At 38.6% G+C, this 27,035-nt stretch overlaps 1 protein-coding gene across 1 annotated transcript in view; it reads left to right on the top strand.

Moving 5' to 3' along the window:
• Positions 1–27,035, top strand: part of rapgef5b (Rap guanine nucleotide exchange factor (GEF) 5b) — a 109,700-nt gene that overhangs the window by 20,874 nt on the left and 61,791 nt on the right. The window contains exons 6-9 of the mRNA XM_022673987.2: positions 326–407; positions 10,490–10,541; positions 13,745–13,815; positions 17,842–17,955. Of these exons, the coding sequence (XP_022529708.2) occupies positions 326–407; positions 10,490–10,541; positions 13,745–13,815; positions 17,842–17,955 (319 nt within the window). The remainder of the gene's footprint in view (positions 1–325; positions 408–10,489; positions 10,542–13,744; positions 13,816–17,841; positions 17,956–27,035) is intronic.

Here is a 27,035-nt window from a genome sequence, read left to right as displayed (position 1 = left end):
TATATTTATTATTATTATATTTATTATTAGTATTGCTATTTAATCCTTAATAATATTGGAACATAAGTGTTTTATTAGTTATTTTATAACAGTTATAAATCCTAGTCCAGAACGTTTTAATAGTAACATAATTAACAAAAAAAAACTGAATTTTACTTACTCTTTTCTGAAGAGCAGAGTCCAAAGGCATTCATTTAATATCTGTCTTGTGTGTGCATATATTGACTAATGCCCAATTATTGGCCTGCCGATTAATCAATCAGTCACTACTCCATACTGTTGCTTTAATGAGGGTAGTTTGATGATGTGTGTGTGTATTCTGCAGGCAGAATGACCAGACCGAAAGAATCACTGACCCATCCAGCCCTGCGGTCCAGATGAGAGCTCTAGAGCGCCTCACGTCAACGGTAAGAATAACTGCACTCACATCAGTTACTGTAAACAACCCACATTATTACTATTTCATACTGTACATTAATCATATTAGAGATTAATACTGCATATTAATGCTATTACAACTTTCTACTGGATAATAATGCTATTTGAGCTTAATCCTGAGTAATACTGTTATTAAATCTTCTGGTTATTGATAATACTGGTTATTAATGAGGTTTTTGAGTATTGTTGTTCTAGTATTCAGTAGGTAAAGTTCTGATTGGATCAGTACTTTAGGCCTAGCTGAGCTCGTTTCCCTCCTGGTCATTAGGGTAATGTAGCGGAGCTGCTGCTGAAGGTGAGGTGGTGCACCTGTGATGCTCTTGGCTACAGAAATAGAAACTCCTTGACCACAATTCTCCATTTGTTCTATTCCCCCGCAGACATCACAGTGTGCACTATTAACGCCATGCTGTTCTGTATATGGACAACAGGTCTGAACAACTACCCGGTCCTCAGGACTAACAACAGGCTGTCTGAGCATTAAAGTGATAGTTCACCTCAAAACCTGAGAATTCCTCCCCACTCCTCCACTCTACATATAGTCAGTCATGCATCACATATTTGCTTTTTAAAGTTTGGCGTTTTTAGTTTTAGCACTGGAGCTACAAGGCTAATAGAGCTGACAAGTAATAGAAGCTTATAACCCTCCAGTTACAGCTCACAGCTTATAAAAGTGTGAGCATTCCCAAATTGTCCTCATACTTTGTCATTCATTTACGTACTTCTGTCCCATGATTTATGGCATGGGATATATTAAAGCAACTGGTTAAAACATGGGCTGTGACTGAAATTGGCCCCTATTTACTAGTTAGGGCACTATATGTGAGCAATTTTTCTTGAGTGTCCAAATCGTAAGATGGAAATCGAATGTGATTTTGAGGGCACTATAAAGTCTCAGAATGCATCCTGATTTATAGTGAACATGGCTGTATACTGCACGAGCTGAATGGGTCCCAGAATGCATCGCAACCAAACAAACAGAGCAGAGTTACAGTGAGATTCTCATTTCAAATCCGCCAAAATGCAGAGAAAATCGCCCAAAACAAAAAAGCATATTAACAATATTACAGGGTTTATTCCAACAAGATCTTAAATAACACCATACCATAATACTAAATGAAAAAACAACATTTTAAATGTATTAACTGCTTGTGTGTATTACGTTTGTGTTTAGTGTACCATAAGACCCAAGATGAAAAGTACATAAAAAGAAACTCACAAGCAACCAAAGAAGGAAATACTCGTACATAATAACTAACACAACTACTGCATATTCAAATTTCCATCAGTAGGACTCGCTCTGTCTCTGTGAGATTAGCGTTCGATATCTACAACACTGATGAGTTCAATTTCCAAAGTCTTAACACTTTAGTTTTGTCCTCCCATCAAAGCACAGCACTCCTTCGACCATTTTCAGACACAACCCGAAATTTGGCATGGAACCACCCAATCTGGCAGCATTGCGAGCCAGTGTACGCTGTTAATTTCAAATGTTTCTCCATGTAGTTCAGTAATATGAGGATTATGTTTTGTAAACAGTGTAAATAAGAGTCAGAGAGATTCATCCATGATCAGCTCAGAGCTTCACTAACATTAATTTAGAGCTCAGCTTGTGTGTTTATGGATGTTAAATAAAGTTCAGCCGTTCAGGTGTTCGTGTTTATGTGATGGTGCGGGCACATGATTATGATGAGGGACTGTCTGTTTTACCACTACTTAGTGAACTACATAGTGTCTCCCTATATGGCGCAACACTAATAAGGGTATAAGGAGTCATTTCGGTCACAGCCACGCTGTTTAGAATTCCTTGAATAACCTGTAATGATACAAAATCAACTGCCTGGGCTTTAAGGGAAAAAAAAAGGATTTAAAAATTATATTGAAGAAGAAAGCAGCATGTCTTACTGCATTTACACACTTACACACAGCACATTCAGACTTTCATCATAGTAACTAGAAAAAGACACAGTCACTCTGTAGAACTCTGTAACTATTAAAAGTATATGTCTTTTCTTTAGACAAATTACAGATTAAGCCAGTGAGTGGTAAGTAATGTTTCCTCCCCCTTAAAAAGAGTATTGGAAATTGGAGACACTGCTACAGGACGAAGAAAATGCAGGATATAGGCTCTGTAATTTATTTGACAGCCTGTAGTCCCTGGATTTGTCCTGGTCTGGCTGGAAAAGAGTGTAAAAGGTGCATTAGTGGAGCTGCCAGACCGGGTCACTGTGCCACTGTTACCAAACGATCCATTTATTACTGGCTGTATTCTGAAAGCTCAGGTCAGGAGCTGCTGCTCTGCTCGGCCTTATGGGAAATGTATTTTTACTGGGTAGCTGAGCAAAATTACAGGAGCTGGTCTGTAAAAAAATCACTTTTTTATTTCATTCCATCAGCAAAGAAGTCTGGTATCTGAAGTGTGCTTCTTCAGTTTATAACAGGAGATGCTAGGCTAAAATCTTAAACAAACACTGGACTTAAACTGTAAGAACCTTCTCTTTCTAAACGCACAAACTTTTGCCTCAACCATCTCTCAGAAAAGTACATTTTAATGATGCCCAGAGGAGTGTGGCTGTCATTTGAGATAATAAAAAGGCAAGAAATTATCTTCATCATCATGTTTAACTAATCACAAAGTAAAGTACAGAATTTGACATTTACTCATTACAGCTACATGTATAAATATTTACACCTGACCTATGCGTTACACACTAACCAACCCAATTTAATACAGTATAGTGTTCATGATTTAACTAGTAATAATACAAAGCTGTTTATTTCACAATACCGCACAATATTACTCTACAAGATCCTGGTGATCCTAACACTGTATTTACTAGTGGGGAAACTGTGATTTCTGCTGGTTTGGTTTGGTTTTGTTATTTTTTTAGCTATTCATCAGCACAGACACTGCTTTAGTGTTTTAGTAAAAACAGGGGTTTGTGGCAAGTTCCTCTAGCTGCCATTTCTTTAGCTGAGTTAGCTGAGCTGAGCTACAGTAGCTTATGCTAGTTAGCACAGAGCTGAGCACTGTGAAAACCAGCTGAAAGCTTCAGAAAGCAAAATACTAGCTTTATTTATGAGCAGTAAAGGTAATATGTTAGCCAGTTAATGAAGCTCTTCTCTCTGCTGGCTCTCCAGTGTTAAAACTCTGTGTAGAAGTTCTGGGAGTGTTACTGTGTTTCTAGGACAGCACTCCCTTCTCTTCTTTCTCCCGCTCTCAGTAGCGAACTGAAGTATTACTGTTTTTTATGTTATAACAAGGGGGGGCAGAAAGTGGTCAGGTTCACCATAAACGGGTTTAGTAATGCAGGAGATGTGTTTTGGACCCGTGTTTTTTTTCTTTCTCCGTAATTCCTTTTGGCTGTATGTAGCTGCTGCTCCTGACACTCAGTTGCCGACTGGGTCAGATATCTAGCATGCCAAATTTTTGCAACTGGTCAGCCGAAAGATCCCAGATTTCCCTCCGAGCAGAGTTTTGTAGGTGACCAATGAAAAACTGTCGGTGTCTGAAAAACTGGGCTAAAATCATATAGTGTAAACCTCCACATTTTATTCTGTGTACATTTTAAAGAGTTGATACCCTTTTTTAGTCTGGTGATGTTGAGCAGTGTAGCCTGGGTTAGAGCTTGTAAAATACAGATAATAAGAGATGAGCATCAGCTGCTCAGTGGTTCTGTCCACTTAAAGTTTCAGAGATACTGCAGATAAACTAAAACAAAAAAATTAAAATGTGAGATAAATAAAATGAAACTAAATTAATATAAAACTAAGGCAATAAAACAGTTATAATAGAAGTAAATAAAAAAACTGAAATCTTAATAAAAACGTACAGCAGCTAAAAATAAATGAAAATAGAACTATTATAATAAGTCACCTAAAACAGGTTTTTGTTCACTTAAAATGAAAGGTTTGTCATATGTGTATAAATATGTTTTTCAGAGATACAGAGGTGGTTCTTCTGTAGCTCATGTGATTTTATTATTACAGTGTGAACCTGGATCTATTAAATGTCTTCCTGTGTATAACCCTCACATCTTAGTCTGATCTCCAGCATGTTGGTGCCTAATCTTGGTCATGTGTTTGATTGCAGATAATATAATGGTACCATTTTTCATTTATTTTGAATATATTCTTTAGATATTCACCAGATTCAAAGTGTGAGAAAATAGGGCACCAATCCCTCCACACTCCCACTCTGGTATTTAAATTCACTTCAGTGCTGAGCGGCACAGATTCACAGCTTCAGGCCAGTTCAGACCTTTATACACGCTAATGAAGATCTCCTGCCCTCGGCTTCTGTACCATAAAACACTCAGAGTTAAAGGAACACTCCACAGAGTTTCCATATGCATTCGTATCTGCTGTATCTAATCATAGTGTGAATCACAGGGAATCTCACGATACAATATTGTCACAATAGTATATATAATAACAATGGTATCGCTGTACTGTGATTCTGTGATACCTGATATATCGAGTATCTATAAGACAATTATACACTTATATATGACAATTCTCTATGATTGCAACTGCAGCTCTTTCAAGTGTGGCTATTATTATTCCAGTTTTGTAAAACTATAACATAATTATAACAGTTCTACTGCTGCTTAAATGTGTAGATAAAACATGGTAGAACTACACTACACTAAAATCACAATCTTACAGAAAAAATACATGAACTCTAAATGTATTTTCTCAATTGTTGCATAGTTTCTTTAATCTCCATTTAAAGACACTTAAGTATACTAGAATCCCTATATGCTTTAAATTAAACTTATATCAAAAGATTAATGTCACGACTCTCAAAAATTAGGTTTCATGTGACCTAGAACATGATTAAAAAGTTAATCTGGCCCTAAACCTGAAAAATCTGAAGTCTGATTTAGAAATTATTCATATACTGTATGTGGTGAAAAAAAATGTATTTACTCATGCAGGTCAATTGTTTTGGTGGTTGAAATGGGTTTAACAGTTTTACTAAATACACTAAAACTCTTTAAGTAAATCCCTTTAGTTTGGTATTTTCCTCATCATTCGCACACAGGCTCTACAGTTTTTCTGCTGCTGCTTCCATACATGCTGCACAAACCGTCTCTAATGAACTCTCTCTAATGAACAAGACAGTTAGCGAGGTTATGAGTATGTCCTTTGTGATCTCTTGGGTTCATTTTGGTCAGTTTCACACAAAACAAAGAACCGAATCCACTGATTACAGTGGAAAGGGTGATGTTCAGCTCTTATTTCAAAGCTTGTAACTCGGGCTTTGAGGCATGTGCTTTCATGATTGGATGCAGTGGAAAGGGCAGCTTATTCTGGGAGTCTGGAACTGTTTAAAGCATATTTCTTCACTGTGGCGTTGCAAAGCCATCAATAGAAAAATGGAGAAAGACATTTTTTTACATGCAGGTGTGTACTGATATTGTGACAAGTTCCAATATTTTGTGAGTATTGTATACAATATGAGATTATGCTTTACTGATATGGTTAAATAACACACACCATCATTCAACATTTAACACACTCACAATAATTCACTAGATCTAAACTCACTTATAATACATGTGGAAAAAAGATGGTACCCCTGGTCACAGAAATAACTTGAATATGATAAAAGTAATAATAAATAAAAATGCTATGTGTATATATATATATATATATATATATATTAGGGGTGTCACGATCTCGATATTTTATCGAAATCGAATCGAAATGAGGTCATGGTCTCGAGTATCGAAGTCAAAAAGAGGATCGACGATCCCTCCCGCGCGCGCTACGCAAATAGCACAGCGCGCTACGCAAATGGCGCGGCACCAACACAGCGCATCCTATTCATTTAAATAGAGAGAGCCACTGCATGAGCGCAGCCCCGCCCTCAGTTCTGCTGTGTGAGAGACAGCTGCCTTTCAACCACGGAGGAGAAACTGAAAACGGATTTATAGAAATATAGACAGGGCTCTCAAGTTTTGAGTGTCGGCGGGAGTGTGATCACTGTTTTTTATCTGTCCAACGGGGGAGGGGGGGCGGGGGTTGGGCGCGCAGGTTTTGTATCTGTATCTAACGGAGGGGTGGGTGCGCGCAGGTGAGAGCATGAACTCGCTGAAATGCGTGTCAGTGTGACTTGAGAACACTGACTATAGATCACAGTGAGGTGGATTAAAAATCTTAAACTTATAATTGACTACACCTGTTGCTTTCCATTGAATTAAAAAAACATCTTTCTCTCAGATAAAGTAAACACAAGCATGTTTCTGACTAAAATAAAAGCTTTTCAGGAGAGATATAAGTTATGTGTAAATATTTATAAGACAATACCTGACAAAATCTGTTTTAATGACGTTAATAAACATCACTGTGACAGCGCTAGTCACAGTTTCACCACATCACTTATCTAACCAGCCTGTACTGATTTCTGCCCCCCAATAATGCTTTCAATAACCTCTAATAGCCTTTAATAGTCTTCAGTAGCCTTTAAAAGACTTACCTGGCGGCCGTGGTGTGTCCACTAAACTCCGTAGTTATAAACATCCTGAGGTTAGCAGCGCGCTAACTGACCTGTTTATAATGTAATCCGAGCAGTGACTCCGTGTCGGCTGTTCTAACCTGCTGCTGTTAGCTGCTTGGGCTGAAAGATGAACTGTAGTGAGCTGTATTATCCGGTTAGTGGGGTTAAAACCTTTATTTGTTTACAGAAACAGTAAAAACGGACTGGCTGAGCCCTGTAGCCCGTGGCTGGGCTGTACTGAAGTAGTGACTGAGTGAAGAGAGCGGGGCTTGTGCTGCTGCTGCTAGTGGTTGGATGAAGAACTGCAGCTTCATGTAATGAGCAGTTTCACCAGCCATCCACACACAGCTCTGATAAACTGCTTGTTTTAATAGTGCACACTGTTGCTACCAAAAAAAGTCACTAGATGGCATTACCATATATATCTTAATAAATAATAATAATAATAATATTTATAATATTTATAATAATAATAATAATAAATATATTATTTAAATTTTATGAGGCATAAAATAATAACAAGAAAAAAAAAACAAGAAAATCGAGAATCGAATCGAATCGTGACCCTCAAATCGAAAATGAAATCGAATCGAGGATTTAGAGAATCGTGACACCCCTAGTAAATAGTCATGAAAATAAAGAAAACACATTGAATGAGGAGGAGTGTCCAAACTTTTGGCCTGTACTATATATATATATATATATATATATATATATATATATATATATATATATATATATATATATATATATATATATATATATATATTTGTAGATTCTCACTGAAGGCATTAAAACTATGAATGAACACATGTGGAGTTTTATGTACTTAACAAAATAAAGGTGAAATAACTGAAAACGTGTTTTATATTCTAGTTTCTTCAGAATAGTCACCCTTTGCTCTGATTACTGCTTTACACATTCTTGGCATTCTCTTCAAGAGGTGGTCACCTGAACTGGTTTTCAGATGTGCATTATCTGGGTTAATTAGTGGAATTTCTTGCTTTATCAGTGGGGTGGGGACCATCAGTTGTGTTGTGCAGAAGTCTGGTTACTACACAGCCGACAGCCCTATTGGACAACTGTTTATGTTCATATTATAGTAAGAACCAATCAGCTAACTAAAAAAAAAATAGTGGCCATCATTACTTTATGAAATGCATCTCATCATGGTACAACGAAACTGGCACACATGAGTACGACCCAGGAAAGGAAGACCAAGAGTCACCTCTGCTTCTCAGGACAAGTTCATCCGAGTCACCAGCCTCAGAAATTGCAACAGCAGCTCAAATCAGAGACCAGTTGAATGCCACACAGAGTTCTAGAGGCAGACCCATCTCTAGAACAACTCTTAAGAGGAGACGGCGCAAATCAGGCCTTTATGGTCAAATAGCTGCTAGGAAACCACTGCTTAGGAGAGGCAACAAGCAGGAGAGATTTGTTAGGGCCAAGAAACACAAGAAATGGACAACAGACCAGTGGAAATCAGTGCTTTGGTCTGATGAGTCCGAATTTGAGATCTTTGGTTCAAACCACCGTGTCTTTGTGAGACGCAGAAAAGGTGAACAAATAGATTCCACATGCCTGGATCCCACTGTGAAGCATGGTGGAGGAGGAGCTGTGATGGTGTGGGGATGGTTTGCTGCTGACACTGTTGGAGATTTATTCAAAATTGAAGACACACTGAACCAGCATGGCTACCACAACATCCTGCAGCGACATGCCATCCCATCTGGTTTGCATTTATTTGCACGATCATTTATTTTTTAACAGGACAATGACCCCATCACACACCTCCAGGCTGTGTAAGGGCTATTTGACCAAGAAGAAAAGTGATTGAGTGCTGCAGCAGATGACCTGACCTCCACAGTCACCGGACCTGAACCTAATCCAGATGGTTTGGGGTGAGCTGGACCGCAGAGTGAAGGCAAAAGGCCAAAAACTGCTAAACACCTCTGGGAACTCCTTCAAGACTGTTGGAAAACCATTTCAGGTGACCACCTCTTGAACTAATTGAGAGAATGATGCCAAGAGTGTGCAAAGCAGTGATCAGAGCAAAGGGTGGCTGTTTTGAAACTACAATATAAAAATGTTTTCAGTTGTTTCACCCGGTTTCACCAGGAGATTAGAAAATTATAGATAAGCATGTTAAAGTTAAAGGTTATAAGATCATCTCCAAGCAGCTTGATGTTCCTGTGACTATAGTTACATGTATTATTCAGAAATTTAAGATCCATGGAACTGCAGCCAACCTACCTGGATGTGACCGCAGGAGGAAAATTGATGACAAATCAAATAGACGGACAATGCGAATAATAACAAAAGAGGCCAAAAGATGAACCTTAATCTCAAGAAACATGAGTGTCGGATTGCACCGTCTGTCATGTGCTTGATAGGAGATGACCCTGACACTATTGTTGAAAACAAAACATGAAAAAGCCAGACTGAATTTTGCCAAACTACTTGTTGACAAGCCACAAAGCTTCTGGGAGAATGTTCTATGGACAGATAAGACAAAAATGGAACTTTTTGCCAAGGCACATCAGCTCTATGTTTACAGATGGAAAAATGAAACGTGTCAAGAAAAGAACACTGTCCCTTCTGTGAAACATGGTGTAGGCTCTGTTATGTTCTGAGCCTGCTTTGCTGCATCTGGCACAGGGTCTTGAATCTCTGCAGGGTCCAATGAAATCTAAAGACTAATAAAGGATTCTAGAGAGAAATGTGCTGCCCAGTGTCAGAAAGCTTGTTCTCAGTCACAGGTCATGGGTCTTGCTACAGGATAATGACCCAAAACACACAGCTAAAAAAACACCCAAGTATGGCTAAAAGGAAAATATTGGACTATTATGAAGTGGCCTTCTATGAGCCCTGGCCTAAATCCCATTGAGCATCTTTGGAAGGAGCTGAAACATGCAAAAGACACCTTCAAACTTGAGACATCTGAAGCAGTTTGCTCAAGAGGAGTGGGAACAAAAACTGCTGATAGGAGCAGAAGTCTCATTGACAGTTACAGGAATTGTTTGATGGCAGTAATTGCCTTAAAGGTTGTGCAACGAAATACTAAAAAAAGTTAAGGGTACCATCATTTCTGTCCAGGCCTGTTTTAGGAGTTTTTTTTTTATAATTCTGTTGAAGCATTTATATTTATTATTGCTTTTTCAGATTCAAGTTATGTCTGTGACTTTTGTCGTTTTTTCTTTCATTAATCGAGGGGTACCAACAATTTTGTCTACGTATGTAAAAGTCAATGAGCAGATAAATGAAAGTGGAAGTTCAGTAACCCAGGGAATCTTTTACACTTATTCTGCTGCGGAACACACTTGTACTCGGAAAACTGGGTTGGATTCTGGCAGGGATGCAAAATTGTGCACGACGCCTGGAAAGGTGATGCCGTCCCTTCTACAAATCAGTGTGAAGTATAGGTTAACTTTGCCCACAATAGAGTCGCCTGTGTGTGATTTATTCTCAATATAGCTACTGCTGTTCTGTGAAGGCCTCAGTGGTAATACTGATGTTAATGGTGTCTATGTTGTGTTTGAACAGGTGCAGAATGAGCTGGTGGTGGCCCTGGCCCGCAAAGCAAAGAGCAAATCAAGTACGACATGTTCTCCTGTCTTTACTTCCTTTTAACACTGAGGGTGGTTGTTACATAATATTATTAATATTAAACTGTAGCGGCACTGGAGCATAGTGATGAGGCTGTGCCAAGCTACTACTGAGCAACTTATCTTCCTTCTACCCCAAACTCAGGAGGGTAAACAACACTTCACCAGTGGAACCACCACAACTAAATGAAACCCACACAGAAACACCCACCTCATTTTTTTCTGTTGTGTTTGCAACACTGATCTTTTTGTGTTGTGTGTAAAAGCTAGTTAACTATGCTACAAATAGCTGTATATAAGATTTCAGAGATTCATCCACCCCAGATGCTGCACCACTTAATATGAAGGTAGTGGATATATGCTAGCTAGCTAGATTCGCTCCCCCATACAAATCATTGAACTCAGGTTTCAATCACTTCCATGTCCACAGGTATAAAAACAGTAAGCAGCTAGTCATGCAGAGTGCCTCTAGAAAACATTAATGAAATAATGGGTCTCTCAGGAACTCAGTAAATTTACCATGTACCAGTGTGGTACAGTGATAAGATGCAGCACCTGTGTAACAAGTCCAGCCATGAAATTTACTCACTACTAAATATTCCATTTTCAGTGACATTATAACACAGTGCAAGTGATTTGTCAGTGTAAAATAACAGAGCATGGTCAGCAGATGCTGAGGAGTTCACCAACTTTCACTACAGATCTCCAAACTTCAGATTAGATCATATTAGAGCTTAAAGAGCTCCATGGGCAAGCAGAAGGCTTGGGCGATAATGTAAATTCATACAAAAAAATACATAATTTGTATTTATATATTTTTTTACAGTGGACTATGCAGGGCTTATAAAAAACATACAAATAATGCACAAGGGTGACATTTAAAGTAAGAATCAAATTATAAATATTGGAAAACATTTACCCTTCCTTTGCAAAATCAGACAGGTGCTATTATTTACACATACCTTTATCTGTTTTTTCAAACGAGCTCCTTTAAATTATGTCAGAGAAACGCACCTTTTTAACCACACTGGTGAGTTCCTGCTTGAGCAGAATGATCTTTCGTTTTAATGGGTTTGAGGTGAAGGAGAAAGATGTTTTGTTATAATTCCATCCTTTTAGAAACTAAATTACATTTGTTTTATTTATTTGTTTACAATAAAGCTTTTGTATATCTAAAGAAAAGTACAATTCTCTAATAATCCTGACTAACCTGTAATTAGGATACTGAGAATATCTTTATACAGTTTTAGTCCTTCCATTTTTTTTATTAAAAAGTCAATTGTTCATTTTGTTTTAGGGCATTTTCACACCTGTAGTACGTTTCTCTGGTCAGTTAATGAGTTCGTTTACTTGGAGCGTTTTCTCGCTCTGTTCGGTCTGGTTTCACACAGGCATAAATGTAAACGCACCAAAATGCGCATCAATAAACCACGCGAGCAGCCAGTGTCCTCTGATTGGTCAGAGCTGTCTGACACGGGAGTATGTTAAATATAAATATACGGAAAAAGTAAAAACAGCGAGAAGATTTTGTGTTCCAGCGCAAATATCTGTGCTTTAACACTGAACGCTGAAACACTGCACTTTCAAACACAGTGTTTCTACGTGCAGCACAGATTTATACATAATAAACACGCGGCTGTGAGCAGTGAATGCTGCGCAGACCCATGTGCATGGACACAGTGTTTGTTCACAGCTGTGGTAATTAGCATTATCTGGCTAATATATCAGTTTAAACTGTGCTTGCTTTATCAGCAGTTTAGCTCAAATAAATGGCTTATATTTAATAGCTGGATCCGATCGAGACCGGATCATGTTCTCACCACAAGCGAACCGCTCCAGAGTTCGTTTGTACCGGACTGAGATCACCTCCTCTAGCTGGTCTCGGTCCAGTTCTTTTGATCCGCACTAAAGTTACGAAGGGACCAGAGTTCGTTTTACCCGGACCTAGTAGTGCTGGTGTGAAAACGCCCTTATTTAGCTAGATTGTTTTATTTCTGATGAAGAGAAGTTATTTTATAACGCTTCAGTACAAGTTCTGTCCAACCCGAGCTACATTTAAACCCAACACTTTATAAATAAGTAGAACATTAAAACTGAGCTAAAAACATTTTCGGGCTCTTTGAATGAGCGAAATCTGAGTGATAATAATTAAACATTGCAGAAGCATAGATTACCTATTATTTAATTAAAAAAAATATAAAGAACAGATGCCTGAAAGATTAAAACACGAACAATGCGAACAATGATTCTAGGCTTAAACATTGGTAAATTAGGCTACAAGAATGATGTCTAAATGACTTTCCTGTAATCTAATATAATTTAATATGGTTAAAGAATATTAAATACTTTCTAAACAAACAAACTTTTTATATTGAGCTCCAAGTGCAATTATGTTATATTATATTATATATTAAAGTCCAAGTGCAAAAACAAAAAACCGCTATGCACTGCACAATCATAAAACCCAAATAAACAAACAACAATAGCATCATTTAACATTTCTTTCTTCTACTCTAATAAAATTATCTACGTTTAAGAATATAAAACACTTTCTGAACAGGAGAAGTGGAGTGGAAGAGGAGGAGCTCACGTGAGCGTGCAGCGTGCATAGTTACATGATTTGTTACTTTACTATATTGTGATTATCACACCATAGCTTTATATAAAATAAAAAATAGCATTTAAAAATGGACAGCGCTACACTGAGGAACCCTGAGTTCTCTGGTAAGCCAGGGCACTATCAGTTAGCAGTTTGTCTCACATAGCTTGTTTTAACACGGTAAACACAGGCTACAGTCTGGAGAGACTGAACTGAAACTCCTTTATAACGCTGGACTTAAGCTGTTTAAATGACGGAACGGAGGTTATGACATGGACTATAATGCGCTTAATATTGTCACCAGCTTAAATTATTGCAATATTCAAGTTTATGGGCCCAAGGCTAGCGAGCAGCTCCATCCAAGCCTTACATTACCAAACGTAATGCAAGTGAGCAGTGTATATTCTGTCCCCAGACACGCTCTCAATAGCTGTAAATAAGGTTGAATAGGCTGTTGGAATGTTCTTCTGTATCATCAACTCATTCCTGAACCTCTGGCAATATGAATATAATGAGGTTTATTTTCATAAAAAAGAATAAAGTATAGACACTTTGCATACATTTGTTATGAACTGTGTATTATCTCTTTTGCAGTGATTGAAGATAGCAGTCCGGACCGCAGAGCTGACCCTACAGCTTCCACACCTCGATCCAGTGAGGAGAAGGTACGGTGAAGGTCACAGTGATTGAAGCCTGGTTGGAATGGGGTTTAATATAATAGGGGTGCTGAGCTTATTTCTGTACTATAGATGCAGTTCCGTGATATTCAGTCAACCAATTAACCTTTATTTTTACTCAGTAATACATTGAGGGTAACCCTCAGTTTCAATGCAGCTGAGCATTTACAACTTAAAGGGACTGAAAAATAAATTTCAGTTAAAATCAAGTATTTAATCAGGTGAGCTAAAATAAGGAACTTCAGAAACAAAACAATCAAAATTAAATGGTAAAAGCATTAGAAAAAAAAACAAGCAAACAATATGATTTAATTAAGAAGAAAATTATTAGGATTAATGGACAGGCTGAAGTGTAAAGCAATAAAATAAAGAGAATAATTAGAATAATAAAATAGATAAAATAAAAAGAAATGAAAAGGTCAAATGAAATAAAAAGGTAAAAGGCTGAAAGAAAAACAAGAAAAACACTGAATAAGAGGACAGAATGAATAAAATAAATAAATAACTAAACTAAGCTAAAACTGGGTAATTTCTGTTTGACTTGCAGTCATTCTGATACAACAGAAAACTCCATTACTGCTTAATGTGCTGTTATATTAATTATTTTGCAGTAGTAATAAGGGTCATCCCCACTCCAGAATTATGATATTGGAATTAAGTTACAGTATACTTGATAGCAAATTAAACTATGGCAAAAAAGTAAGTGCATTTATTTATTTTCTGTTTATATTTATTTATTTTTGATATTTTTTCAAATTCTGGATTCTACTGCTGGTTCTCTCAAACATCTGGACATGTGAGGTGTTTCTGGGTTATTGTTCTTTGTTCTGCTCTGAGAGCTGGAATGTGAGGAGGTCCAGCTGGGCTGAACCGGTGGATCCGAGGTTCTTAGACTCAACTTCTTTATATAGACAATCCAGCGAATATGGAATTCCTCTGGTTGGACAGAACACAGCCGCCAAATTCCATTCTGTTTCCCTCACTTTAAAACATGAGGTCATCACACTTGTGTCCAGGAAGAACTGTGTGTGTGTGTGTGTGTGTGTGTGTGCGCGCGCGTGTGTGCGCGTGTGCACGTGTGTGCGTGTGCGTGCATGTGTGTGCGTGTGCGCATGCCTACAGGTGCATAGTATCACTGCTTTTGTAACAAAACCTTTGATGTCTCTAAAGTGTTACCATTGCAACATAATTCGATACAAAAATTAGTTAACTCTATATTTAGAAAAGACCTTCTCTTTAGCCTGGTCCTAGTTAGGTGTATGAATCACAGGGCATGCCATGATGCAACATTTGTCACAATGCGCTGACCATGGAAGCAATGATATTGCGATTCTGTGATACTCGATATATCCCAAGGCAATTCTCTGATACAGCGTCTGTGTTTCACAGAATTTAACAGTCTGTATGAGACAATATTGATCTAAGTGCATAGCTCAGCTTGGTTGTGTCTCTCTAACACACAGACTGACTGCAGTTCTTTTTAGTGTGGAGATAAATATTCCAGTGTTTTTGCTATACTTTAAAACATTTTTGCTGCTGTTAAAATGTGTAGATAGTAAACACTAGAATTACGCTAGAACTACGCTAGAACTACGTCATTGCGATGTGTGCATGCGCAATAGTCGCATCGCAGGACATATCAGGCGATATCACTTAGGGCAATTAAATCAAACAAGCATGTTGCAATGTTTTGATTTTTGATACAGTGTTGTAATTTTCTGAGTGAGCAGTGTTGGTTCTGTATCTGTGTGAGTGACATGCTGGTGCTGCATGAGATGCAGGAGGGGGAGGGCGAGCGAGTGTAAACATGAGATAACTACATGGCTGGGCATGTGCTTGTAAACGCAGTGGCAGACAGCCTGTCGAAAGCTGTGCACCTCATTTCGGCACAGTTTTGTGCAGATATTTCATATTACATCTGAAATCACGCTTTTAATCCCAGAAAAAACGCACTGTATCAACCAAATATTTAGCTGAAAAGCACTCTCAAGTCCTCAGCTGAATAAGTAAAAAGACAGAGTAAATTATACTAAACAATGACTTTTTGTCATATTGCATTGTTTCCTCTAACACTAAGGTATTTTAATCAGCAGCAGAAGTTTACATTCTATTCTTTATTTAAAACATACGTGACTTAGACACTACATTTAGTTAGTTTGATATATTTAGTATGTAAATAAATAGCGTACTGTGCCTGTGTTACACATAAATAATACTATTTTTAACATTATGCATAAAGGTTTACATCATATAGCTTTGCATAGATTGCTTCTTTTCTTAAGTGTTTTAAGGAATGAGGTAACTACAAACCTAACCCTTTCTAATTTCTTACTTACGGTGCATTTACACTGCTCCGTCGTGACAACGCACAGCGCCTCCGTCAGACGCAGTCGCGCGGTGCATCATGGCTCCGATGCATCGAGAGCCGGGGAAGCGATTCAATGAAAAGTTGAGCCGAGCTAAACTTTATGCAATAAATCCGAGCAGGTGTTTGCATGATACGTGTCTGCAGCGCAGCGTCTGAAAACATTTAGTTCCGCTTTTAAGCGTCAAGAGAAGCCTGGAAGAGAAGATTCAGGCTTTCCTGCCTCATATATTAAAACCCTGCTGATTTACAGGGACACAGTAATGCAGCGAGGAGAAATGCAGTGCAACCATGTGAGTAGACGGGACAGAGCAGTGTAAATGCACCTTTAGACTAACCATAACTTAACTTGAACTCCATCCTAAGCCTAAAGCCTAAGCCTCAACCCTAGACCTAAACCTTGTCTTGGGCTGGATGATATAGCATTGATTTTATCATGATATACTGTATATTTTAGTTTTTACATGTGAAGTCAGCCACCACCTCTTTTCGAACTTCTGCTGATGCAGTATTGCCGAGTAGCATCACAGTGCGCTTGGAGGAAAGCGCAGCGACTCGGTTCTGATACATCAGCTCACAGACGCCTTGTGCTGAGCGACATCACCCTTTAGGGTGATGTGAGGAAAGAGCACAATCTACCCACCTGGAGGGAGTGAGGCCAATTGTGCTCCCTCTGAGCGCCGGCAGCTGATGGCAAAGCTGCATGAGCGGGGGTTTGAACCTGCGACTTCCCGCTCATAGTGGCAGCGCTTTAGACCGCTTAAGCATTAGCGTAATTTCCTAATTTTGGTGGAAACAATGAAAGTCTGATATTTTTATGAACATAATTAAAGCCACTGCCTGTGGTGTACTAATAAATCTGGTGATATGGTAAAAATATTCTCTATATTACTATATTTACAGATTTTTTCACAATACACAGTATTTATCAGTATTTTGACATACACACAAAATCAGGAGTGGCAGATTCTTAAAACCAGCTGTTTAAATACTTTCTGAGGCACAATGCTGTGAATTATATTCAATTTATGCTGTATGTCCAACTTAACAGGATTTTTCCTGCATATTTCCTCTAAGGATATAAGAAAACGACCACAATGTGATAAAACATTGCCATATTGCCCAGCTTCACCCTTATCCTCATCTTGGTTTAGACTCAACCCTAGACCTTACCATTACCCTTAACGTTATTCTGAACCTCAGCCTGGCACTAGTAACAGTTCCCCTTTACCCGTGTTGTGTAACGAGTTTGTCAGTGTGTTTGATCAGTTGCTGTGGATAGAATATAATATGTAATATGAAATAACTGGATTATGGTTCTTTTTCCAGTGCTGTTTTTCCACTCTCAGTGGGATTTTGGAGGTTGTGAAACCTCCTATCCAGTACTGGAACCACTGGCAGATGTTTCCTGCCCCACCACCCCCCCCCCCCTCACCGCTTGGCCTTGTGGGGGGGTGGGGGGTATAAGAGAATTAGCAGCAGGTTTGTTCTCCTCCTGCAGACCAATACCCGGCTCCAGTTCTGCCTGTACTGACAGTGTACTGATCCGTTCTGGTTTGGACAGTTTGGACGTGGGCTCTGAGGGGGGCGGGGACATGGCGTGGGACTGTGGCCTCAGGTTTGTGTTCTCTGTGTCTCCCATTCTGCAGAACAGCCCCCAGGCTGGATATCACCACACTGAGGACATCAGACGCATAGAGGTGGTCCAGAAACTGGCCAAGGTTCTCCAGAGCCCAATCAGAACCATCGGACCACCAGCCGAGGTAAGCTCTGTGCATAATTAACTACTGATAAATATTTTTGTTTAATCACGGCATTGCTGCTTATGTCCTGAACCACAACAGGTGATCTTTAACCCTTAAAATCCAGGCTTCAGTGCATACTGGACAATTCATAGTCAATACTGGATAATTCATACTGGATGATTTATAACATATACTGAATGATATCATAATGAATACTTTATAATTCATATGAATAATAAATGATTTGTAACATATACTGGATAGTTAATAGTATATATTGGATATTTTAAAGTGAGAACTGGATGATTTATAGGAAATACTGAATAATTTATAGTGGATACTGGATGATTTATAGGAGATACTGAATAATTCAAAGTGGATACTGGGTTTTTTATAGGAGATACTGAATAAATAATGGTGGATACTGGGTGATTATAGGAGATACTGGATAATTCATAGTGGATTCTGGGTGATTTTATAGGAGATACTGAATAATTTATAGTGGATACTGAATAATTCCATGTGGATACTGGATAATTTATAGGAGATACTGAATAATTAATAGTGGATACTGGGTGATTTTATAGGAGATACTGGATGAAGTTAATGTGTAGAAATTTAGATAAATATTTAATAAACTGGCCAGTGCAGTTCTGTATGTGCTAATTAAAATCATTATTAGACTCAGTTAATTATCTAATGCTTTTCTGTGATTGGCTGAGCTTGTTGTAACCCTGTTTCTGCCAGTAGTTGGTCATTAACAATGGCAGGAAGTTGTGAGGCAGCGGTCAGAGGACTGGACTGAGCCGGTCACTGTACTGTCCCGAGTTTAAACTCAGCACTTTTATGTTGCTGACCTTTCCCTGCAGAACTTTCTAGAAGTTTACAGATGGCAGGATGACACAGATTACTGTAGTTAATGTGAGAACTAAAATGATGAATTAATTATTAATTAATTGTATATCTAATGTTAATCTTAGCCTGATCATATTTTCTCAGTGTGACATTACTCTAAGTCTGACCTTTATTTCTTTATTGTACTAAACATGTATTGTATAAAAACTGCAAACAAACCAAAAATACTGCTATTATCACTGTATGGATTTTTTACATCATGATATTACTGTATTTTGTGTTTGATATGATGTGGCACACTGTTATCAACATTTAATGACATCATATATTAAATGACATTTACATGAATTTGTCACAAACATACATGCACAGTATAACATGCAGTAAAATGCTTAGCCATCTAATCTAATAAGACAAAAAGCCAAAATGTGGGTGTTGCTAATGACTCCCCCTTGTGGACAGAGTTGGGAGTAATGGAATAAGCCAGTCTGATAAGTCCTGTTTTTTTTTCAGCACTGATGGTGGAAAAAGTTATTTTTTTTTTGCTGCAAAAGCTGTTACAGAAACACTGTACTAGCCATACCAACCACATGGGCTTCAATATTAGCTCATTTGCAACAGGATAGTTACCAGTTACCAACTCTAAAACAAACATCTCTGATACCATAGCAGCCGCCTAGCACCATTAAATAATCATGTAGCAACCACCTTGCAATAAGTTAAAAAACACCCTGCAACAATGTTGCAATCCATTGGTAATTATCTTGCAACATCATGGCAAGCATCTTGGATACCATAACTAGGGCTGCCGCGATAACCACAGTATAGCAATATTGCCCTATTGACGAGAAAATCAGTGTCTAGCTTTTGCTAGAAATACCACCCACAACCTCGCCTGTATCACCCCCGCCGTGTGATGCTATACCTATACCGGCTATACCGGTATCTATGCCTTCACTGGACTCTGTATTTAGCTGTAACAATACAGCATTATTAAGCAGCACGTTAGAAGTATAAATAAATGATAATAATAACACCAGCCCTGTAACAGCTCCTGATCTCCTTAAACTGGCTGCCCAAACAGTTAGCCTTCTTTTCCTATTTAATATTACAACTTTAATCTTGATGTCAGCTATTTTTATTTTTACATTGCTCTAGCGTACTTTTAGTGTCACTTTTGTCTCCACTTTCGTCTTTTAGTGTCACTTTCGTCGAGATGACACTAGTGCTGTGCTCTTCATCACGCAGGGTGCTGAGATCAGAGGGGGAGTATAATTTCAGCAGGTATAAAAATTAAACTGCTAAATATCAGGTATTCAGATGTGAATACAGAAATAGCAGCAGGTTTGTCCTCCTCCTGTAGACCGATGCCCGGCTCCTGTACCTGACAGATTTTACGATTAAGCTGTGATTAACATGTTGTCCTTATAATGATCATTATGGCTGAAAGGCGTTCAGTCCTATGAGTTATTTAGTTCTGCAACACCCGTCTTTCTTTCGTTATCTACAACTAAACTAGCACTGCAAGAGTCTTTGTTTGGCTTTATATCTGGCTGTGCTCTGAGTGAAATACAAATATAAAGCTTTATTTACACACAGCAAATTACCGTCAGCTCGAGTGTTACCTCTAGCGCCCACGTGTCAGACGCAAAGGAGAGTCGGATTCTGCCGGGGAGTCAAATTCGGCACACCTGTTATTTAAATTATTAGTTAAATGAAATGATTTCTGGCGCTTTTCATTCAAGCCTTCCATTTAGCTCAGAGCGGCACTTTAAATGCACGATTCACGCTGATATCCAGAAGCTGCGAATACTTTGTTGTCCTGAGGAGCCCTGGATTAATCTGCACACTTATCTCTCAAAAAAAATTTGAAGCTCGTTAGCCTGTAAACAATTGTAAACAGCCTCTGCTCCTTAGGAAGACTTTACTCTATCTGTTGGAACATTGCTGTGAGATGAATTTGATTGCCTTCAGTCTTACAAGACCATTAGTGAGGTCAGGTATTGATTTTTAATGATTAGTCCTATCAATTCAACTAATCCCAAAGATACTGGATGAGGCTCCATTACCCCTGAGACCTCCACAGCTCAGTGTTGGGGATCGTTATTGGGTGTGTTGACCTTTTGGTTTAATTCTGTTGGTTATACAAACTGTAAATGAAGTGCCAGGTAAGCGTAAAGCAGCATTCTCACTGTTTTCTTTACTGGGCATAGTTCACATTCTTCACATTGTTTATAAAGGTGCTCTGTAACATGCTTTACACTTTTTGACCGGGTCCTGACCATTTGTTTGTCGTCTACTGGTGTCATAACACATTTAAACACAATCTGCTCATTGATATAAATCCACTGTTAGAAGTGCATACTGTACATTCTGAGAGCGGCTCTGCTTTCACTCACACTGTTCAGCCAGCAGTGCTGCAATCTCTGGAATTAAGTCCTGCTTTTCTTTACTCCTGCTGACCTGTAGACAGGGTCAGAGGCTGTAGTACACACTGACGTTTAATTAAGCTGCCGTATTACTTTTTCTACCACCAAATGTAAACGCTAACTGTAAGAAAATTATTAGCTCCATAACCGCAGCGCTAGCTCTTTTGTCGCTCAGAGGTGAGTATATCGCACTGTATTCTGCGTGTTTACCTTGTTAAAACAAGCTACGTGGGAAGAACTGCTGGCTGATGGCGCCCCGGCTTAATGAAGTATTCAGAGTTTCTTAGTGTAGTGGCTATATTAGCACTAAGCGCTGCTAACTGTGGCTAATGCTACTGCTAACCGTGCTAAAATACTGGAAATCTAAGCTTACTTGGGTACATGGAAGCGCTTTGCTCACGCAACAATTTTCAGAAAAGAAATTTGGGTAGCTTGTTTGCCTTTGAAATAAATTATTTTTGTTAAGAATTGCAGTTTTGTTTACTTAGGTGCACCCAGCGGGGAGATCTGCTGAATTAGAAGGGAAATATGGCTTGTTCTTTACTGTTGTTGCATAAAATGCGCCTTATAATCCGGTGCGTCTTATGTCGCAGCTTCTCTTCTCTGCCTACAAAAGTTTAGTTCCACCCTTTAATCTTACAGCACCTTAGCCCACCCATTCACCCTGCAGCAGATCCAGCCAATTTATGATTCTGTGTCAAACACTAGCATAGCCTACACAAACCCTGCAGCACAGCCTGACTCACACAACACAGATATGTATATGCATGTTGGAGCGATACCGAGGCAGCATCTGTGATTGTTACACATTCCTGCCTTAAATTGCAGAGCAATGTAGACACCAACGCACACATATAAACACTCACAATGGCACAGGCCACTTTCACAGATTACACTGTTGGCTCTGTGTTGACTCCCATTTAGAAACATAAACCAGCCGACATCACTGTGAAATAAAGGTCACAATTAATAATTAGCTGAGACATTCTGTTATTAGTACAGGCTACAGAGGTTTAGCCACTAATTTATTCAAAAATACTTTATTCTAGCCCCTTTAGTCAGCCATTCACTAGGGGTGTAATAAAAAGTACATGGATTTTTTCTGTACCATTACGATACGGGGGTCAATTGGTATGTTTATTTTGTGAAATTGCAAAGAGGACTCTTCTGACCTTTGCTTTTAGTGCATTCACTCCCAGATCAAAGTTTCCTGAGGCGCTGATTTTCGGAGACCTGGCTTTTTTTTGGAAGATTACAATTTTGTTTTGGTCCAGATTGACTGTCAGGGCCCAGTTCTGACAGTATTGCTCCAGCAGGTCCAGCTGCTGCTGTAGCCCCTGTTCTGTGGGGGACAGCAGCACCAGGTCGTCTGCATATAGCATGAATTTAACTTCCGTGTTGTTGAGAGTGAATCCAGGGGCTGCAGATTGTTCCAGTAACACCGCTAACTGGTTTATATAGAAATTGAACAGGGTTGGACTCAAGCTGCAGCCCTGTCTCACCCCGCGCCCTTGAGTGAAGTATTCTGTTCTTTTGTTGCCTAATTTAACTCCGCACTTGTTGTTTAGGTATATAGATTTAATGATATCATATATTTTACCCCCTACACCACATTTTAGAACCTGATAAAAGAGTCCAGTGTGCCAAATAGAATCAAACGCTTTTTTAAAGTCAACGAAGCATGCATATATTTTACTGTTGGTGTTTTGGTGGACTTGATGGTGGATTAGGGTGTGTAGGGTGTAAATATGATCAGTAGTGCAGTGACTCTTACTCAGGACACTGTGTTCGGTAAGGAAGGTCTGTATCCGGCGTTAATGATACAGCAGAAAACCTTCCCCAGGTTACTGCTCATACAGATGCCTCAGTAGTTGTTGGGATCTAATTTGTCTCCACTCTTGTAGATCGGGGAAATAAGCCCCCTGTTACAGGAGTCAGGAAAGCAGCCAGCTTTAAGAACCAGGTTGAAGAGTTTTAGTACGGCCCTGTGCAGATCAGGAGATCTGTTCTTTAACATCTCAGTCCTGATGCTGTCATGGACTGATGAATTGAAATATCCTGATTTTGTTTGCTGTTTAATGAGTTCCATTTTTCCCAGAACTGGTTTTGGTTAATTGAATCTTCAATTTCTTGTAGGGTTTTGTTATAGTGTTGTTGTTTTTTCTTATATGAAGTTTTCTTACATTGTTTAAGTGTTTCATTGTATTTTTGTCTCAGTTCAGGGTTTGTGGTTCTCTGTGTTTTTGGTTAGAGAGTTGCCTAAGTTGTTTTCGTATAACTTCACATTCTTTATCAAACCAGTTTTCATTCTGGGGTCTTTTTTTTGTATTTATTTATTTATGTATTTATTTATGTAGTTTCCCTTGATTGCACATTTGTTATAAATTTTATTTATTTGATTTACTGCCAGCTTAAGATCATTTTGGTTAGTTTGGAACTCTGTTGTTAGGAACATGTTAATAAGGTTAGTGATCTCTGCAGAACTGGTTGCATTGGTAAATTCAGACACACTGTTAGGAGTCCCTTTGAAAGCCGGATTGATTTGGATTAGTTGGCTGGAATCTCTCTCTGTCTGTCCATGCCAAAAACAAAACATGATTATCTTAAACCCACTAATTCATGAATAAATGAAGCTCCTGTGGAATAATAGATTATGGAAATTGTGGGGTATATGAGCCCTTTAAAAGTGTGTGTTTGTGTGTCTGTGGTGTGACTGCTGTAATGGGGTTTGTAGAGGAAACTGATTGCCCCACTGACATCCTTGTCAGTGAGGTGTGTGTGTGTGTGTGTGTGTGTGTGTGTGTGTGATAGATCACTGAAGGTCTTTCGATGCTTCAGAGCGATGGGCAATTAGAGCAGAAAAGTGCTGCCTATTCCAGCCTGTCTGTCCTCGTAATTATAGACACACACACACACACACAGTATAGTTGAGTGATGAGCTGTTGTAGAGGAGTTGTGGTTAATGGACATGTTGTTCATTAAAATACACACATGCAAACTATTTTGATTTTATCTGGCCCAAAAAATCAAACCCAGATGATGAATACACACACACACACACACACACACACACATACACATCCTGCTCCTAAGGAGAGAAGCAATAACACATTCTCCTCAATTCAGTTTCGGCTCTGCACAAACCAACAGACCTGCTATAGGCTGCTTTCATACCTTCATACCTACCTTGCTTAGTCCAGACCAAAGAACCAACATTCTCAGACTTGGTCCTGTTGGTTCTCAGTGTGAAACCCTTTTCACGATGGTTCAGACATATTCAAACCAATAACATGAAGTTGTGTCAGGCTTTCGTCACCCTTTAACCAATAGAAAAAGAAAAAGGAGCGGTGTTGTGCTGGAATTGGGCTCCCCTTTGTATACAGTATGCAGCAGTATTGGTACAATGGATCACGCTGGTGATTGCTGTATCTAATGTAACTCTAGACTCACCCATATTTGCAAACATAAATAAAAGAAATCCAAAGGCAATCTGTTACATTAATTCTGCTGCTACAAACCTGCATTTGAATGGAAGGAGGCACAGAATAAACGACACCATTTTGCCAAAAGTATCTGCTAGCCCGCATTACGTTTGGTGTTGTGATGCTTGGATGGAGCTGCTTGGCCATGGAAACCCATTTCATGAAGCTCGCTATGTTTTTGAACTGTTTTTTAACTACTCTGAGGTGCTGTCGTTCCCGTCACTCACAGCAGACTGTGGAATATTTAGCAGTGAAAATTCACGACTGGACTTGTTGCACAGGTGCTGCATCCCATCATGGGACATGCTGGAGTACACTGAGCTCCTGAAAACCCATTTTTTCCCATTCTTTGTAGAAGCAGTCTGCATGCCTAGCTGCTTGTTCTTTTATGAACCTGTTGCAATTAAAAATAATTGAAATGCCTGAATTCAGTGATCTGAATGAGTGAATGAATACTTTAGGCAACATGGTGTCTGTTTCATATTGTGGTGTTTACAAGTATATTTTCCATCCTAGTTAAAAAGAGCACACACAAATGCTGATTCTAAACTCACTTATAATAAACGTTAGAGGGGCAGTCTGGTATGTATTTTTTGTGATTGCTGGCAGTACTGTTGTTATCAGGTAGAAATAGATTAGTGTGTGTATAATTGGACTAGGAGCAGCTGAGATGAGACAGTGCCTGAGGCTCGGCATACATAACTACCCTCTTCACCACCTCCTGCTGATCACAGTGGGAGGGGCGAGTGACGCAACAGAGAGAAAAAAAACAGCATAAAGAGATTCAGCTGTGTTTTAGAGAGGGGGGTGCTATATCGTATTGTGCCCAGTATCTGATGTGAGTCACAAACTCCAAAGCTGCTGTTTTCTAGAACCACACTGGGAGAATTATATTAGAAAGAACAGAACAAAATATAACCACAAAACAAATTAAAGGAACAGTCAGAATTAAATGCCTACCATAGTCCAACTTAACCCCTCCTACCCAGACACGAAATTCGCACTGGTTGCCAGGTTGAGGGCACTGAAACGAATTATTTATTGGACAAAAAATGTTAAACACACCACAATATGTTTTATATTTTCGATTATTTTAAGTAGCCACATTTAGCTTTAATGACAGATTTTCACACTCTTGGTATTTTCTCAGTGACTTCAGTCACCTGTGCCCTATCTTATTTCACCCCTTGGCCCTACCAACCTACAAATTTGAGTGTTTTCATTGATAAAAATTACAACCACTATATCACCATAATTTAATGTGTAGTTTCCGAAAATGTTCTTAATATCAAGCATAAAAATTCATCCAGTAGTTAGTCTCAGTTGCTAGCTAACTTACTAAGTGTCCATACTGGTGTACAGCAGCAAGAGAGGATAAACATACCAGAAATGTGTCATGTAATCGCTTGAGGGAGTAATGTCAGTGTGAGGTGCATTCTGGGTATAATACACACTAAATACTAAATCATACACAGTAGCTATTGAATGATGCACACTAAATACTAAATGATACACACTTAATACTGAATAATGCACAGTAGCTAATGAATGACACACTAAATACTGAATAATGCACAGTAGCTACTGAATGACACACACTATATACTGAATAATGCACAGTAGCTACTGAATGACACACTAAATACTGAATAATACACAATAGCTACTGAATGACACACTAAATACTGAATAATGCACAGTAGCTACTGAATGACACGCACTATATACTGAATAATGCACAGTAGCTACTGAATGACACACTTAATACTAAATAATGCACAGTAGCTACTGAATGACACACTAAATACTGAATAATACACAATAGCTACTGAATGACACACTAAATACTGAATAATGCACAGTAGCTACTGAATGACACACTAAATACTGAATAATACACAGTAGCTACTGAATGACACACTAAATACTGAATAATACACAATAGCTACTGAATGACACACTAAATACTGAATAATGCACAGTAGCTACTGAATGACACACTAAATACTGAATAATACACAGTAGCTACTGAATGACACACTAAATACTGAATAATACACAATAGCTACTGAATGACACACTAAATACTGAATAATACACAATAGCTACTGAATGACACACTAAATACTGAATAATACACAATAGCTACTGAATGACACACTAAATACTGAATAATACACAATAGCTACTGAATGACACACTATATACTGAATAATGCACAGTAGCTACTGAATGACACACACTATATACTGAATAATGCAAAGTAGCTACTGAATGACACACTAAATACTGAATAATGCACAGTAGCTACTGAATGACACACTTAATACTG

Source organism: Astyanax mexicanus, chromosome 6, assembly GCF_023375975.1.
Source record: "Astyanax mexicanus isolate ESR-SI-001 chromosome 6, AstMex3_surface, whole genome shotgun sequence".
Taxonomy (NCBI): Eukaryota; Metazoa; Chordata; class Actinopteri; order Characiformes; family Acestrorhamphidae; genus Astyanax; species Astyanax mexicanus.
This window is presented reverse-complemented; position numbering and strand designations above follow the sequence as displayed.